Source organism: Phaethon aethereus, assembly GCF_964289735.1.
Source record: "Phaethon aethereus genome assembly, chromosome: 2".
In the NCBI taxonomy this organism is placed as follows: Eukaryota; Metazoa; Chordata; class Aves; order Phaethontiformes; family Phaethontidae; genus Phaethon; species Phaethon aethereus.
Window position 1 is genome coordinate 166,911,283 of NC_138582.1, and position 17,724 is coordinate 166,929,006.

Genomic DNA, 17,724 nt, shown 5'->3' on the forward strand with positions numbered 1-17,724 from the left:
AGGTATATACCAAAGAACTGAAAGAAGGCCCTGGGTACAAAACTCTGAAGAAGCCCTAAGTGAGCTATGAGCCTACAGATCAACAGAGAGTGATTATAGTGCTAGTAAGTGTCACTGCTGCCTTCTGTTGTCTTCCCTTGATGCTCTCCTACGAAAACACAAAGGTGACAACTGTCTTCATTGGCCTAGTAACAGTGAGTCTCTTTTGGTACTGAAAGTGTACGGAATATTTTTTCCGGGTTCCATATCATGCAAACAATTCCAAGGCTACTCTACACAAGCCTAAAGATTGAGCCTTTTTTCAGTTTCAGGTCTGGCTGTGACCTGGATAGGATACTGACATTTTTATCCAACTTTCAGTTCTAAAGATCATTGTCAGAAAAATCAGAGGTACTATGTGAGATGAATCCCACACCAGTCACCCTTTTGAAAGTCAGGCTGTAATTAATCACATGCAATCAAGGTCAGTTACTGGATTGAATTCATCAGCTTTTCCTACAGAGACTGAAGAGATTATTTAATGTACAAATTTTATACTCTCATGCATGCTTACATACAGATTAAATAGCATGAAAGCATATCCCTGATTATACATTATTATCTTGTTTTAAGAAACTCAACTAGCTAGAATAAATTTAATCAACTAAAAAAACCTCAACTTTTTTTAGTGAAGTGCAATAAAAGTTGTCCAACAGGAGTTTTGTGGAAATGCATTCTCTTCGGCACAGCATCATGCCATTGTATCTATCCTTGTTCCAAAAAACTCCATCTTAAATATACTTTTTTTAAATCAAATGTTATGTGAAATTAAATTTAGTCTCGCGACTCGTGAATTGATAGAAAAATTTTTAAGGAGCATGTTGATTTTTTCAGTCATTAAAAAAGTTCACAACCTACATTATTTCTATTTAAGTGGCATTTAACGTAAATGCATACATATTTTTCATTATGCCATTTTTCAAAACATCTTAAATTCTCAGAAACCTCTCATCCTTAATTTTCTTGGAAGTCCAGAGATGCTCTTTACCACTCAGATTAAATGAAATTTGCATATTTTTACCCTCTAGTGCTAGTAGATTGTCTCTGTGTCCAAAAAATACAACTTTTTTCCATAAAGTCTCTAGACAAATCAATACGAGTCAAGGGCCGATGGTATCTCATGCCCACCCATGGCACACACAGTTTGTTCAAAACAGCTTCAGAACTTTTCAGAAGCAATAAAACATAAAAACCTGTCAACTTGATATCTAAACTGCTGCTTCTCCTTTGGTTTGCTGCAGTAACTTCTGTATAATGTATTGACTTGGAAAGGATCATATCTCCAGTAAAGGGGCCCGAATGATACACACTCTCTCAAGACCTGGCCTGTTGGTTTAATTCTCAATGCAGCCAGCAAAGCTAGTCCAAGATCTGTGTGAGACATTGTGTGTTGTGGAAATGAGGGAAAGGGAGATGTTTGTATTCCCAGGTCAAACGCCCACTCCAAAGCATGAGGAAATTAACTCGTCCCATTTGAAATTCTTTGCGTGGACTGCAATTTAATGCACTTTTTCCCTTCAGTGATCCCCCTGCTGAACTCTCAGACCAAATCAGTTGAAAATCAGGACCAAGATCTTTTATGGTGATATCTTGTACTACCAAGGTGCCACCTTCAGTTAGAGTGCTGGAGGTGCTGCCTTCTCCACTAGAACATCAAATCTATTCAAGCAGCACAGCTGTGTAACTCTTCTGATCTGGGGTAAAATTGCTCATAGGAAAAGAGACACTTGATGTCTTAAGGAAATGTTTAAATCAAAGGAGGCTACAGGACATTCCAAAGAAAAAATTCTTTTCTGGTTTGTTTGCCAAACTTCACAGATAGAACACTGACAAAATTGACACACAGACATTTTGATAACTTTCATCTGCAATCCATATGGTTTGAGACAGTTTGTAAGTACCTAGTGGCGTCTGTATCAAATATGAAACAGTAGAGATGCAACAGGGATCACAGCATTATTACAGCTTTAAATTAATGGATTTTCTAGCCTTTTTCCTTATGTCATCATTAAGAGGCAGTCTGGCACTGTGTGGAATGAATAACCCGTGAAAGACTATTACATGCGTTTAAAGAACCCAACTCTGTCATAACTTGAAAACCTGAAGTATTTAAAACCTTCTGAGATAGCAAGTCATCAGCCCATCTATCACAGAGACAGGAATACTCGCTGAAGAGATAATGATTCATCAAGGCTTCAGTGATATTTATAAAGATTTCAGGCTACTGAAAAGCTACTACTTACAGGCTATTTTGCTCTTTTAGAGCAGAATTTGCTGTGGAACTCACTAAGACTGCTGGTACCTCATGTGGATTGAGTGGCATTACCTTCATCACTACTTCTAGTAGGGGATGCCTCCCTGAGAGCAACTGATGTCAGGAGAATGCAAATGAGTGGTACTTCTGTACTTCTGATGTGATGCTGTTGACATGCAGTAAGAAATACAGGCTTTTTCATAGCAGATAATGGAGGAAAAGAATGTACCGCAAATCTAACTGAGCAGTAAATCAGTATGGCTTCCACTGCTTAGACGTGGAAGTTTACAGTAAGAAAACACACTTTTGCTATGCTGACAACCAAGGCCTTCATAGGTGCCTCAGCTGGCGATGTAGCCTGTACAGGCCTCTCGCTTCACAAGGAAGGAAGACACAGCATTATTGCAAGCTTTTGCAATGGGATGTGATAGGGCCTTCAGGATGTGCTCCGGGAAACTTAAGCTGTTTTTAGAATGCTTTATGAGTGTGTGAAGATCTAGGAAGGATAAGCACTATCACAAAGGAGAGCTTTTATAATAGTATCCTATGTTTTTTTTTTTTCTGGACAACATGACTACAAACCCAGAAAACTCTCAAAATTCACTGAATTTGCTACTTGTTTCTAAGCTGTGCAGAGCTGAAGCTAGAACAGAGCAGGAAATTTCACCCTTTAAAACTTTTATGATACTGCAAAAACATTCCCACAATACATTAAGATGAGTCCAAAGTCCTTTCACAGTTTTGAAATAGACAATGTTGCAATACTTGGGGGTTTAGACTTGTGTTATATCTCAAAGAAGTAGTTAGGGAGTTGCCATGGTTTAGCGAGTCAAGTGGAAGTTGCATGTGAGATGTAAATAGATGGCTATAGGGAAGACTTTGCTCACAAATTCAGCTATTTGTAGATGTCTACATGTGAGCAGTGTCTAGGCATGCGTTACAGTCAGTGGAGAGGTAGGTACATACTGTCAGCGAAGACTAGAGTTGTTTAGGTGAGCAACTGGAAGTGTCTACTCTAGGCTAAGCTGGTGAGAACAAGAGTGTATTTACTGGCTTGAATTAGTGACATAGAGAGCTTGTGCCATTTGAGAAGCCCCGCTGTATCCCACTTGGCTTCCCACTTCCCAGTCAGAAGGTTTTGATCTTCTATAGATCTTGTATCATATCTGGTAAACCCAGGTGGATGCCTCAGATACTCCATAGCCTCTGAAGTCACACTAGATATCTATGTTTAAGGAAATGAATCAAGATCACCTACATCACCCAAGTTGGGTATCTTAACCTTGAACTAACTCCCAGAAATGCCCATTCAAACTGTAATAGTGGTGTGATATAGCTGGGGAAAACCGCAGTTACGGAAATCATTCCAGATCTGCTAATAGATTGTTATCAAAGAGTAGAAGTACATGAGGTGAATCATCCTGCATTTCAACAAGCCCGATTATGTCGGAACTCATTTAAGTTATAGGAGATGGGAAGTTGGCTCATGGCCTTGGACAGAGAACTTCAGACTGCTGTAGTGAAGAAGGTATTTCTCCACTATAAGACAGCTGAAATAATCCCAGAACAGACAAAAAAGTGAAAGCCTGGCACAAACAGCTAACTGATCCTAGGCCAAGTCCACAAAATGGAAGTGCACTAGGGTAATACAAAGTCCTGACTGGCTACGAAACCATGTGTCCCAGGTTCCAACCTCTGATGTTCACTGTGGCATCGGTGGAAAAAAAGAGATCAAAAAAAAAAAAAAGACAGAAAAAAAGCCTGCTGTCTACACGGAAGATTCTTTTTCTGCATTAACAGTGTAAACGTGATGAATATGACAAGTACCACTGATGAGACATGCCAGACTTCTGGTGCCTTTAACGTCGTCACAACGTGCAGCACAGTAGCTCACCAAAAAAAAAAAAAAAGGAAAAAATAGAAAAAAAAAGTATAGCCACAAAGCAACTCAAGTATATGGCAAGGTTTTGAGGTAAGTGTAGTCCCACAGTTATGGTGTCTGTACTTTTTGGGGAAGACTTCACCTCCCTATTTATTAAGAGGCAAACGGAGTGGTCGGAATGTGTTGAAGGTAAGCTGGAAAGAGAACTGAGAACACACTGCTGCCAGTATATAAAAGTAGCGTGTGCCTAACCTGAGAAAGCAGTGTTGCTTCTTGTTAATGTCACCTCAGGATTAATGAGGAAGAGGGGAAAAGAAAAAAAGCAAAAAAAAAAAATACTGGTGCTTTGTTGGCTGAAGTATATATAAAAAATGTTGCAGAGCAGCTGGATGAGAAGACATGCCCGTTCTCTCTCGTAGCACCACACAGGGAGCCCACAGTGAAATTAAGAAGCAGCACAAATAAAATATATACCGATACAGCAGGAATAATTAGGACATTGAACTAATTTCTGCAGAAACCGACGTTTTAACTGGACAAAGATGACATGCTTAAACGCAGGTAAACGAGACGCTGGCAGTAGAAGCAGGAGAAAGGTCTCTATACACTTTGGGGTGTAAGGCAGTCAAACACCAAGGGATATTAGTGCAACATTTCTTGCTTGAGTAGCAGTGCCTGAAGTTAACTCCGAGGAACACCACCGACCCTCTCCTCAGCCCTCTTTTCTGAATGCAACAGGCATTGATCCCTCGGTGAGGGATATCCACACAGAAAAACTAACTTGCTCAACTCAGCAGGGCAATCCCGTTATCGTAGTGGGTCACCTGCAGCAAATCCTTAACAAGAGCCCAGCTCAGAAGTAATGCTCATGTATGCCCAGAAATCATATTTGAAATTAATGAGAAACTTCAAAGAAGTCTTAAACTGAAGGACAAAAAATTTTATAATCTGAGAAGACTTCTTTTCCTCTGCCCTGACCTCCCAGGTAATAACCCGAATTTGATAAAGCTTTGTGAACAAAGGACACCTAAAAAAGAGGGCTGGGAAGTTCAGATGCACATTAACAGAAACTTCTGCAAGAGCAACAGACTGCTGGGACTATGGCCCCCTGTGAAAACATCTCATGTCTCTATAATCAGGCATTCAGGTAGGTTCCACCTCCCAGGAATTAACTACACTGACAGCAGGGGACACTACTTACCTCACCGTTCAAGAAGCAGTAAAATACTGACACAAAGAAACCCTGGAAAGAACAGAAAGCAGTCAGTTATTAGGTAAATATTTTACCATGCATAATCAGGGACGGAGCTGTATCCTGAGATCATTCTGAGCAAAAAGACAATCTTCCTGAGATCACCCGCTTCCAGACAGATTACACCTTCACCCTACAACTTCATGAGAAAATACTAAATCCCTTGCAGCTCACAGGTGAGACGTAAGAGCTAGAATCTAGGCAGCTCTTCCACTGACGGAGGGGATTGCCACCTCAGCTGAGCTAAAGCTTTGCTGCAGCTTCCAGCTGCCTCCCCAGCGTGGCACAGAGCCCTCACAGAGCCATGTCACGCTCGCCCGCTCTGTGCAGATGTCTCGGACACCGCAGCGGGGTGTCAATCGGCCTTAGACGATCTTGTGTGGGCAAGTGCATCATCAGGTTGCTTACGTTCATCTGACTTGAACTGGTCTGCAGAATCTACTGACCACAGTCACTAGACTCCCGTAATGACTGCAGAGATTGCGATGGCTGTAATGGAAGCTCAGATGACAACATGATGACACTTTCATCTCTAAACCTGCGAGCGGAGTCGTACCCATTTTGCTTTCAGCAACGGACTACAATTATTGTCACCATAAAGGTGCTTTCTTTCTTACATATGTCTTCATAACACTAACAATAAAATAAGCAGTGTAGCATTTTTGGAGACACTGAGCATCAGCAGATAAAAAATACAATTAATTTTAGGGAAAGGAAAATGTGGATTGGTTCACTAAAGGGTAAAGTTCCTTTCTTCATAGATTAAAAGGATCATTTTTCTTTTAGGATATTCAGTTTCGATTTCTGGTGGGATGCACTGTGTTTCAAAGCTAAACATGCAATCAGTAAAAATGGTAATCCAAAGCTCCAAACTTTGGTAATCTATAATCCTAGATCTGGCTTGACAGCGTGTGTGCTGTGTGTTTGTATTGAATATCCTGAGTATGAGTGCTTGCTCCTGCAGATAATTAGAGGTAAAACATTCATGTCAAACATAGTTCCACCCCAGTTTAAGAAGGTCTTTAAGCAGAGGTAAAGCTGTAGGACACACCTATGCTCTCTCCATTGATTTTAGATGGAGCCCAGGTGAGGAGCTGTAGCTATAAACTGAACATAGTGCTAATGTTAAGGGAGAGGAATCCCTCTGGTACACACCTGAGCGGAGCTCTCCACTCCATATATAACTATTACATAAGCATGAACAAAGCTGAGCTCTTTTCAACTATTATTTCTATCATGGATGTCACTGCCATAAGATTCATGGCTGAAAAGCACTGAGGATCCTTTCTGCAGTAGATGATACCAGCTGTAAACCTGTTCTCTTACCTGAAAAGACTGCAGGAAGGAATTGAAATAGATGAAGACGATCTGAGAAATGTCATCTTCACCGGGGTTGACAAAGAAAAGCATATAGGTGATGCCTAGCAGAGGCAGAAGAACTAATGTTGCCTTGACTGCCTTCCTGTGGGGGATGAAACAGAAAACACAAGTCAACACAAGAAAGAACAACTGTGGGGGCATTTGCTGAGAAGAGCAATGGAATTCTGTACTTGCACAATAGCCAAGTAACTTGAGCTTTTTCGCAGGAGGACATACGAGTTTTAGACAGTTCTCAGCCTGCCTGCACAGGAACAGACCCGAGGTTCTTGATAGCTTATTGCGTAACCCAAGATGCAGGCTCCGAGGGTCCTCAGGCAATGAAGAACACAAGTTTCTTAGAGCTTGGGAAAGGATATTTAAGAAGGAGTCTGATCCTATGTCTGAAAGGCTGAATAGAGTTTAGTAGGGGAGCATGGCAAGAGTGACAGCCTCCACTTTGGGTTGTGAAGCCACAGGTGAACTGCTGGTTAACACTTTCTGACCAGTGCCTGACCAGCTGGAGTTGGAGAAAGGTGTTCAGGGGAAGCCTTTGCCTTTGAATCCTGCTGTTTGTCCTCACATTCTGAACTCCAGGGAAGAAACGGGACACTTTTTTATATCCCTCCCATTCTCTGACTTTTTCCTCCAGACAGTTTCTGTCCCATCAGCGAGGCTTGCATTAGGTTAAAGCCTCAAGATTCTCTGCAGGCTCGGTGAGTGATTTCTTACATCTCAGGGTGATGTAATACGTGCGCAATTTAGCTGCTGACCAGGAAAGCTGTGCCCATGAGACCTGCTCTGTGCCTATCTTTTGATTCTGTCTGGAGTGTAAATGCTCTCTCTCTGCAACACCTGCACACCCAACACAACTGCTTATGGCTGTCTTGTAAATAATAAACAAGCAGATGGTGCACAATGAAGTGTAAGTGATTATTAACAGATTTATTAGAGGTTAACCTTTATTATTGGTGCTATATTAATGTCTTGGGATGTCAGTTGCAGAACTGCATCTCATTGTGCTAGACACTGTACAAACACGGAGGACTGCAATTTTGCTAAGTCTGTATGAATCTCCGTATAATGCCATAACAGGTAGATAAAGACAGGCAGGCAGGGGAGCACAAAACCATTGCCAGTGTCAGGGTATAGATTGTCAATCTTAACAATGTAGGTGCCACATCATTTAATTACTTGCTTAACACAAGTTTGGACTACTCAGCTTTAGAGCAGCAAGGCTTGCCCCAGGCTTTCCTGCAATTATACGGGTTTCTATTTAGCCTGTGAAAAAGAAGATTCCCTCACAGAGCTTGTAGTGAGGGTAAGATCACCATCATCTGTTCAAGGATGAAGGCAGTTACTTTAGATTGCCTCAGAATTGAATATCTTTAATGCTCCCTGCAAACTGCGGCAGGGGGGAAACTGTGCTGAGATTTGAATCAGGTTTTTTTCATGCTTTTAGTTTTATGGCATGAGGTTTGAGTATGAAAAAGGGGTATTTTTTCCTTTCATCTCCCAGGAAATGTGCAGAGAAGAGTCTGAACAAGAAAATCATACCACTGCATTAATTTCACATTTGTTCCCAAATCCCAGACAAGAGTAAAAGGAAGGAACCAGGCAAAACAACAAAACCTCATTACTGCATTAAAACTGCCTCCAAAGTCAAGATCAGGCTAATTTGAGGACATCAGAATTGAAGCCTCAGCTCAATACACTCAATACTCAGTGAGCTGAGGCTCAATACACTATCAAAAGTAAAATACCATTTTATCTAGAAATGATTTAGAGGATTTTGACCAATCTTACTCCACAAAACCTGTGCTATCTCCCAGTCTGTCCTGGACCTGTCGGTCCATAAACACTCCAAAACTCTGGCCTATCTTGCACGATACTGCAAATGGTAGGACAGGAAGGGCACTCAGAATCTCCTAATCTCTAAAAATTTGCTTTTAGATTGCTTAGGCTGATCTAAGTCCGTACTGCTGCTCGAAGAGGCCAGGCCACCTTCCTTCTGCTGCCCTGGCATAAACACCCTTGTCTTCTCCTTTCTGCCATACCAGTTCTCGTGAGGTTGCACAGCCAGCCAGCTTGGGGAACGGATCCACCTGAGAAGCCACCCCATGTAAAGGTACTGCTTAGCTAAGGATCAGTTCCGTGATGCAACCCACTGAGTGGTTACACTAATGCTGGTACCAGCTGAAGGAAGGGGGCACAATGGCCCTTCATTCCCACAGCCGACACTTTATAAAGAACATCAAACCCTACTGTACTACCTGTATGTACACAGTGACCATCAGTAATGAGACTGCTATTGATCACAGGTACGATATCTATGTTTTAGAATCAGCGAATTCTAGAATCTTTGGGTTGGAAGGGACCTGTAAAGGCCATCTAGTCCAACCTCCCTGCAGTGAGCAGGGACATCTTCAACTAGAGCAGGTTGCTCAGAGCCCCGTCCAACCTGACCTGGGATGTCTCCAGGGATGGGGCATCTACCGCCTCCCTGGGCAACCTATGCCAGGGTTTCACCACCCTCAGCGTGAAACATTTCTTCCTTATCTCTAGTCTAAATCTGCCCTCTTTTAGTTTAAAACCATTTTTGGCCCAGGCTCTGTACTTCTTTTACTTCTGGCTCTGCCAGGATATTATTATGGACAAGGATCTTAATACGCATATGCACATGATTTATTGGGAAGTCTTGATATCGTCTTGCTCTGCATCTATGAAGCTAAAGACTGGGACAGAGAAGCAACCTAGCAGGGACTCAACAGTTTTTCCCTGATTCTCCAGATTAGCTAAATGAATGGTCTAGTCATCAGTCAAAGGAGTCACGATTTATTTATATCTTATAATACATCTGCTTGTGTACACGTAGAAACTGATAAAGTTCCTACCCTCACTGGAAATTGAACCCTTCAGATTTCATTGGATGGGGGAAACTTCACCTGCGTGTTGGGGCATGCACAAGTCTGGAGGAGGCGAACAGGCTGGTGGCTGCGGCGGTGCACGTGTCTCGGTGCCGGTAAGTCTGGGCTGCTGGCATTGTTTGGACATTGAAATGGAGTGGACAGCAAAAATGGAGGCATGCTTTTATGGGTAGCCTGGAAAAATAAATACTGTGTACCTAACTACGAGCTCAAGGGGCAAGAAGGACAGCCTCTGAGATTAACAGTGGCATCTGGAAAGACAAAGATGGGACAAGGACTGGGCAGGCAAGGCAGCTCTTTGTTAACACCACAAAGAGCAAGAAGGACCAGCTGACTTACCTGTACTGTATTGTTTCTGAAGTAGTTGAAGCTCTCAGCTTTGTCATTAAAATCCTAACTATGTTAAATAGAAATACAAAATTTATCTGGAAAAGAAGGAACAGAGAGGAAAAAATATGACCAGTGAGTCAAACAGTGGCTTAAAGGATGTGATAGACCTTAAAAGGCACGTTTTACAGTTCCAATCAGATTGAAAACAGCCTCTTGGTTTTACCATTGATTGCAACAAACTCAGAAGTTCACCAGAAATATCAGATTATGCAGCAAATATCCAACACCTATTAATGTTTCCAAAACAGCAATGAAAATAAGAGTACAAAATCAATGGTCCCAGCAAGGAACTTATTTTTACTCCCTTTTACTCCTTTCCTGGGCGCCGCAAGGAACTAAGGGTGGGATTTGTTTGGCTGTTCGCATCGGTCTCTGGCTCGGCTCATGCGAGGCTCTCCGCGCAGAGGGAGCCTGCGCTGTGCGGGGGGCACGGCAGGCGTTGGAAACCACCCTCCCGCTCCACAGCAGGCTGTAAGGGTTAAGTAGTGCTCCCAGACCCGAAGTGCCAGACTGCATTGCAGAGACCCGAATGTGAGCCAGTCACACTGGACTCCCTTTGTATTCGGTGGAGGCTACGTACGGACTGCACTCCGCAGGAGACATTTAAAATAGAGCAGATGAATCATACCTGATAAATGACCATTTTTTTGCACTGTCTTTAAAGGTGAGATGATGGATTTACCACTTCACTTTTTAATCTGCTGAGCTAGGTAATTATTATTTCTCTTACAATCTCACCACTGAGAATTGAGATTTGCTCTAATTACTGTTGTTGTAGCATCTGCTAGCGAGTTTCTTACATAAGTTTCCTCTCAGTGTAAACAGGAAAGGAAAAAAAAAACCCAAACAACCTGAAAAGAAGATTCTGAATGTGGACTGTGATCAGCAGAAGGATTTGGCACTGAGGAGCAAGTTTTGGGTTGCTTTCAACACATAAAGTAGGGTAGCTTACAACATACAGATCTGTCTCAAAATTGTCAGTGATGGACACTGTCAGAATTTCAGAATTGTTATCTCAGGGTTGCTGAGCTCCGAACCTAAGCGTGTGAGAAGATATTTCTCTCACACGCATTTCCAGGGTCCCAGGGCTCCTGGCATTTTGCAGCCTATGAACGGAACAATTCCCTGATTGACTTCCAACTTTTTATGAACACTGTAGCAGAGCTGCCAATTTAAAGGTGTTCTCAAAACATGCTCTTTTTTTTTTTCCCATGCAATATGCTATATTTCAATGATGACAGTATCTTGGCATCCATCATATCATTCCCTGCGGTTACTGTAACATGGTTTCTAACAACTCGTACAATACGCACCTGAATAGACGCTGGTAGTGTTGGGAATTATGTACATTAAACAGTTATTATGTGAGACACAAAAATGCTGCTCTAGGAGTTAACATATGACATTTTTTTGAAATTATTTTCTTAGCAGAGCAGGGCCTTAGGGAGTATAAGATAAATAAAACAGTGCAGTTTATATACTTATTCATATTAGAATTGCCTTTGTCATGTAGGAGCTTGAAGTCAACTGGTTCTCACTTCATTTATCAGAGACAAAAACTGCTTCATATCACTGGCTTGACTGGAATCTTAAGCTCCTCACTTTGGTGATTGCACCATTCCTCAATATCAGAAAATGTTTGGGCAGTGTCTACTGAGGGCGGTGTGGCTGTCCTTCACCCATAGAAAGAAATCTTCCACCTCTGAAATTCTGCTGCCAAACTTGAGGTTCTTCGTCAGCTCTGAGCCAGGGTTGGGTTACTTCTATCGAGGATGCAAAAAAGGCACCAATCCAAAACGTGCCACTTTTGCAATTATAATGGAAGGTGCCAGATGGGATTATAGACTCTTAGGCAAGGGTGAGTTCCAAAAGACTAATCACATGGGATTAGCATGATGAACTGGACTGCAGAAAGCATTTCAAGTTTCATGAGTCCTACTTTGATGTGACAGCAAGGAACTGGAAATTCAAATTGCCACGGGCTGCATCAGAAAAATTTTGATCTTCTCTGAAAGTAAATTGCAGAAGTGTGATTCATCAGTCCAGAAGGAGAATTGCAAGCTGAAAAATTTGGGAGTTACTTCACTAGAGATACTCTTATTCTATCTAACTCGATTTTTCATTCTCCCACCCTTTCCCTTAAGCTCTCCCACCCAAGGGTTGCAGAAAGAAAACAACGATGACATATAGGAAGGATGTATTGATACTTCTCACCTGGACTTCCATCTACGTTTGCACTGGCCCCCAGCGACAGCTGGCTCGCTCATCTGGTTAGCAGCACTAACGCCGATTGTCTCAGCTGACGCTCCCTGCGCGCCGGGTACCGCCAAAAGCTGAGCAGCCCCACGGAGGCCATGTTCAGGGGGACAATCCAGCTCCCCGGGCGCAGACCCCAGCACCGTTTGAGGCACCTGTGCGTAGCGGAGGCCTGTCAGAGGCACGGCAGCACGCGCCCCGGGGCTGGTAAGAGACCACGTCTGTCTACAGCGGCGACGGGAAGGCAGACGCATCGGTGGTCCCTTCTGACGAGCCGCCAGGTGCCAGAGGAAAGCCTGCGAGGGACGTTGTAACGCTTGCTGGGAAAGAGGAATGCTGAGGCCAGGACAGGGCCATCGGCCGCTCGCCCCGAGTCCTCTTCCTATTCTTGCGTTGAATATGCTGCACATCCTCAGGCACATAGGCAGAGTTCAAGCCTGTGGGTCTGCAGACAGACGCTAAAATCCACCTGAGGACGTACTCAGGAATCTCAAATTTGCATTTCAGAGTGACTGTCACTCTGTGTCTTCCGTTAATGTTTGCAGTCACGTACTTGTCAACAAGGGGGATGGTCTTGCAAACATCTTATACTGCTTTCCTTCTATCGTTCTGGCAGACTTCTCCTTTGCTGTGCAGTCTTTCAAACGCTGGAGAGGACGCTTTAGGTCTCATGACTGCAATAAAACCGAGTAGCCTTGTAGACAGCCCTAAGGTAGTTATCTACCCCTGAGCTAGTTACCACCAGCTCCTTTAATAACTGATGGAGAAAAACAGCTACTTTTACATTATAGTTCCTCCTGTCTATTTGAGATGCTTACTTCAGCAGGAGATGACTCCTGAAAGGGGGTTGTGGCGACGAGGGTGTTAGTCTCTTCTCCCAAGTAACTAGTGATAGGACAAGAGGAAATGGCCTCAAGTTGCGCCAGGGGAGGTTTAGATTGGATATTAGGAAAAATTTCTTCACTGAGAGGGTGGTCAGGCATTGGAATAGGCTGCCCAGGGAGGTGGTGGAGTCGCCATCTCTGGAAGTGTTCAAAAAACATGTGGATGTGGCGCTTCAGGACATGGTTTAGGGGACATGGTGGTGCTGGATTAATGGTTGGACTTGATGATCTTAAAGGTCCTTTCCAACCTAGTGATTCTGTGATTCTGTGATTCCATTTTGAAGCGCCTCTTTATGTGACCTGCACAGACAGACCTGTTGGGAGGACCTATACTACAGGGATGTGTCACAGGGTTGCATTTAGTTGCCTAAACATGGTCACTGAGAGCTGGTTTTGGTGCCACGGTGTATCCTGCCTGACCTCAACTACTCCTTCAGAATGGCATGGGCTTTCTAGAGGGTCTGTACCCTCTTCGCCAGACCCATGTGGGGCTGACAGAGCATCTGAGAAGGTACTGTGCAAAAAGTTGTCTCCTCCGAGTTAGATTAAATACATCCTACCTTGACAGTCTTAACATTTCCCAATGGAACAGCTGTGAATACAAAGTCACACTGGTCTTTTGAAAAGCATGAAGGAACAAAAGAAGACTTCTTTGGCTAGTGGCTGGCTGCCTTAACCCATCTGGCACTTTGGTGCTACAGTAATAACTATAATTTACAGAAAATCCATCCCACTGCTCACCCAAGGCTCCAGAAACACTGATCCCAAATTCCACTTTATCTAACTGCAGAAAAAAATTCAGACCTGGGAATTTTATTTCCTTTTCTGATCCTCATAAATGGCTGCTCTGAAAATAGCAAAACTGGATCCAAACTCCTCTGAATTCCTAAGGAGGGTCCCAAGTTTAAACTGCTCTGAACTCCAGACCGCATATTTTCTCACACAATTATACTTTTCTAACATTTAATAAATGAATTTAAAATACCTGTCAAAGCCCTGGCAGTCACCTAAGGACAAATGTCAGACCTGGCACCCAGTCATCTGATCACCATTCACATCCTGAAGCGTGAGGATAAAAACTCACTGACACTGCCCAAGTACAGAGCCCTAGTTTTCAGCAACAGGCAACTCTCAGGAATTTTTGAGACAGACATTAGAGATTCATCTCTCTGCCTCAGTGAGCTTTTCCTCCCTGAATGGGTCTAATCCATTAACTCCATTTCCTCTTGGTTTCATCTTTACAAGAGCCAGTGTCAGTGAGTACTACACTTTAACAGTTTATGAGGAAGCGGGAGAAAAATTTGAAAAGAAAATAATTTTGCCTGAAAAGCGAAGAGAAACCCCTTCCACAAGAAGGAAGGTAGAAAAAAGTAACATCAAAATTTGGTCTGCCTTTCCCTGCAAACCAAAGTCTTGATTTTTTAAAAGGGCTGGTAAATGGGACAGGGGCAAGCAGAACATCCTGTGCTGGCTGGAAAAATGAGTCATATCTATCAGCCCAAGAGATGATGGCTGGGACTCAAAGAGGATCATCAAGTCAGGGGAATCCTATGGCCTTTTTTATGCATCAGGTAAGGTTAGAAAAATCATTCACATCTCCTTCTGGCTTTAGAATCTATGAATTATATGTGCAGCTCTTTCAAGGCTTGGTTTTCCACCTTGTCACAGGCTTCTTTCCACAGCTGTTGCTGCACCAGGACAGGACATGAGCACAGCCTTTGGCTTGTTATGCACAAAGCTCCTGTTACTGGCTTCATCCCACAGGCTTCTTCAGGAAAAAGAATAATTAATTCTTCCCCATTCTAGATTAGCTACCTAAGAGAGAAAAGTGAAGAGACTTGGCCGTGCCTTATAAATGGATTCCATCAGGCAGTGAGGATAAGAAGAGTAAAAGTATAAGGAGCTGAGTTGGATTGGCATAATTTCATTTTAGATTACTTCTAGGCAGCTGGTTATCCCAGGCTCTATTAATATTCAGTGGAGACAAACAGGCATTTTTCAACAGTCATTCATTTGACGTATTTTAAATGAGCGTTTTTGGATAAATAGTGCTTGGACTTGAACCAGTTGCCCACACAAATCATCCAGTGATCTTCAGGTTGTCCATGGGTATCACACCCGAGTTTCAACTGAATGAATGTGGCTGTATCTACTGAGGATCAGTTACATTATATTATATGAAAGCTTAAAAAATGTTTTGAAGCAGCAACATCAAGGGTTCCTTTTTGTCTCTGTTAAGGTTTCTCTGCGAGATCTTTAAGACTTGAATAGGATAAACTCTCAAAGGCAGAGCTTAGCAAGCAAAAAATTCCAAGGCAAACGATGCAAATATGGTAACACCAAAATACTTGTTTCTGGGTTTTCCTACTAGAAATACATTTCAGTGTGTTCAGTTTTAATGAGTTCTTTTAAAGGGATACTCCTTCGTTTCAGAAAGACATTTGGCTCAGTAGGACCTTTTAGTAGCTCTCAAAGAGGTCTAATCTGAAGATCAATTTTCACTGCATAATTCGATGGATTTTTATTGCCCATTTGTCCACATTTGGCCTGATACCACAGCTCAAAGGGATGATAGCTTGAGTTTGTTCAGGACAGAATACACAAACTGGGAATCAAACAGGGAACAAGCTGCTGCACACAGCCTGCAAAAGCTGAAGTCTTTGAAATGAAAATGGAGCTATTTTCTCAGCTGGAGAGAAGCCATACAGTTCTAGTGACTACCAGATTGATTCTGATTTACAGGCAAAGAAGATGAAGCCTCTGGTGTTTATTATATATATATAGTAGCATTTCAAAGGAAGAAAGATCTTACTATTGCAACGTGAGTTTTCCTAGAAGAGAGCCTCTGTACTGTATCTAGGAAAGTACACAATTATTTGTCAAGGACTTTCTTGTTATTATTGAAGCTCCGTGTCAACAAATTAATTTCTCTCAGAACTGGACACCCCTAACAAAACCCACACATCAGTTCCATAAATGGAGACTGATGAATGGACACTTAAGAGAAGTCATGATGACAGGCAGTACATCGTTTTTATTTATCTTTAACCTCACTTGATATTTTTATCCATTTCTGTTTATATGTGTTTTCTGCTTCATGGAAAATAGAACTAAAGATTTTTTCCCTTCATATTTATTGATAGATAAAATGAATCCAAGGGTGAGCTCTTGAAGACAGGATAAACCAACTTATTTCATATTCTCTTAGTTATGATGTGCTAAGAATATCCTTATTGCTGGAATAAGACCCTCTCCAACTACAGATGGGAAAGAAATAGTTTTCATATCTTGCCAGGGCTTTGGATATTTAGTGTTTCCATTTCTAAATTGAGATGAAAATTCATAGTCCCAAAATGGAGTTATAAGCCAGTGATCCAAAAAGCATTTGGACCACCTGTTTTTCCACTGATCATTTATAATCTGAACATACAAACCCAGAAGCTCTTTTGAACCAAAAGAAACTTTTCAGTGAAAGATTTCAGTCATAAAAAATTTCTGTCATAAAAAACAAACTCCATTTGAGAGGAAATGTACGTCCCTTAGTGAGATGAAATAGCCATAATATTCCAAGATGCAGAAAAGAGGGAACGCTGACTGTGAAGGTTTCTTTGCAGTTCTCCTTAAGCTCGGGAGTTTAAATGGAAGTCATCAAGCTCTTTCCTTGTCTGTTGAGAGTTTAATGGGCGACTAGCATTTATTTTGCTCATTTCTGCTGGGCTTCCTACTTCATGCTTCACAAAATGGTTGTAATTCTATGCTTCCTAGAATATTTGTTCCTCTTCCCTCCCAGAAATGTAAATATTACTCTATTTAGACTTTGTATTTTTCTGCAATGTGGTAAAATCCACCCCAGGATTAAGTAACCCAAACTGGCATCAGAGCAGTCATTTTAGGTAGAGCATTATATACTGTCATCCTGACCTCAAATGAATAGTCTGCCAGTTTATTAATGATTCCTTTTAATTGTTCTATCATACTGTCCTGACATGATTCTCAGACAGGACCTTTTATCACAAAGTTTCCCTTTCAGAGGTCACAGGTCCCACAATGACTCCTTTTGGCACCCAGCAAAGTGCTGGAAAATGCTATCTGATCACGAATAATGAGATGCGATTAACACGAGCGAGGCATAATGTGGTGGGTGGTCATGATCAGGGAGAATGTAGAAGAGACTCCCTAGAGCAGCAGTGAAAGACCAAGTCTTCAGGCAAGCAGAGTTGTATATATATCCTCTACACATCCTGAAGATTGTATGGGATGGAGTCGATTTTTGGTGGGGGAGGGAGAGAGTGGTAAATGAACAGACACCTTCCTTACCTAATGTCTGTGTTCCACATCAGCACACAGACCCTCGCCTTCTCCCACACTGTCACCTAAACCCAAGTACAAACACAACTCCAGTCCTAGCCAGGATCACACCGTTTCCTCACTAGAGTCCTGCATCATGCGTGAGTATGTCCACAGCCTCTTTTCCAATCTTATAA

General features: G+C 42.3%; 1 protein-coding gene across 2 annotated transcripts in view; it reads right to left on the bottom strand.

Annotated features, from left to right (window-relative positions):
• Positions 1 to 17,724, bottom strand: part of CRHR2 (corticotropin releasing hormone receptor 2) — a gene marked incomplete at both ends in the record, with an annotated part of 181,638 nt that overhangs the window by 9,406 nt on the left and 154,508 nt on the right. For both annotated transcript variants that reach the window (XM_082015500.1, XM_082015499.1), the window contains 3 exons: positions 5,377 to 5,418; positions 6,754 to 6,889; positions 10,050 to 10,135. In XM_082015500.1, coding sequence (XP_081871626.1) covers positions 5,377 to 5,418; positions 6,754 to 6,889; positions 10,050 to 10,135 — 264 coding nt within the window. The remainder of the gene's footprint in view (positions 1 to 5,376; positions 5,419 to 6,753; positions 6,890 to 10,049; positions 10,136 to 17,724) is intronic.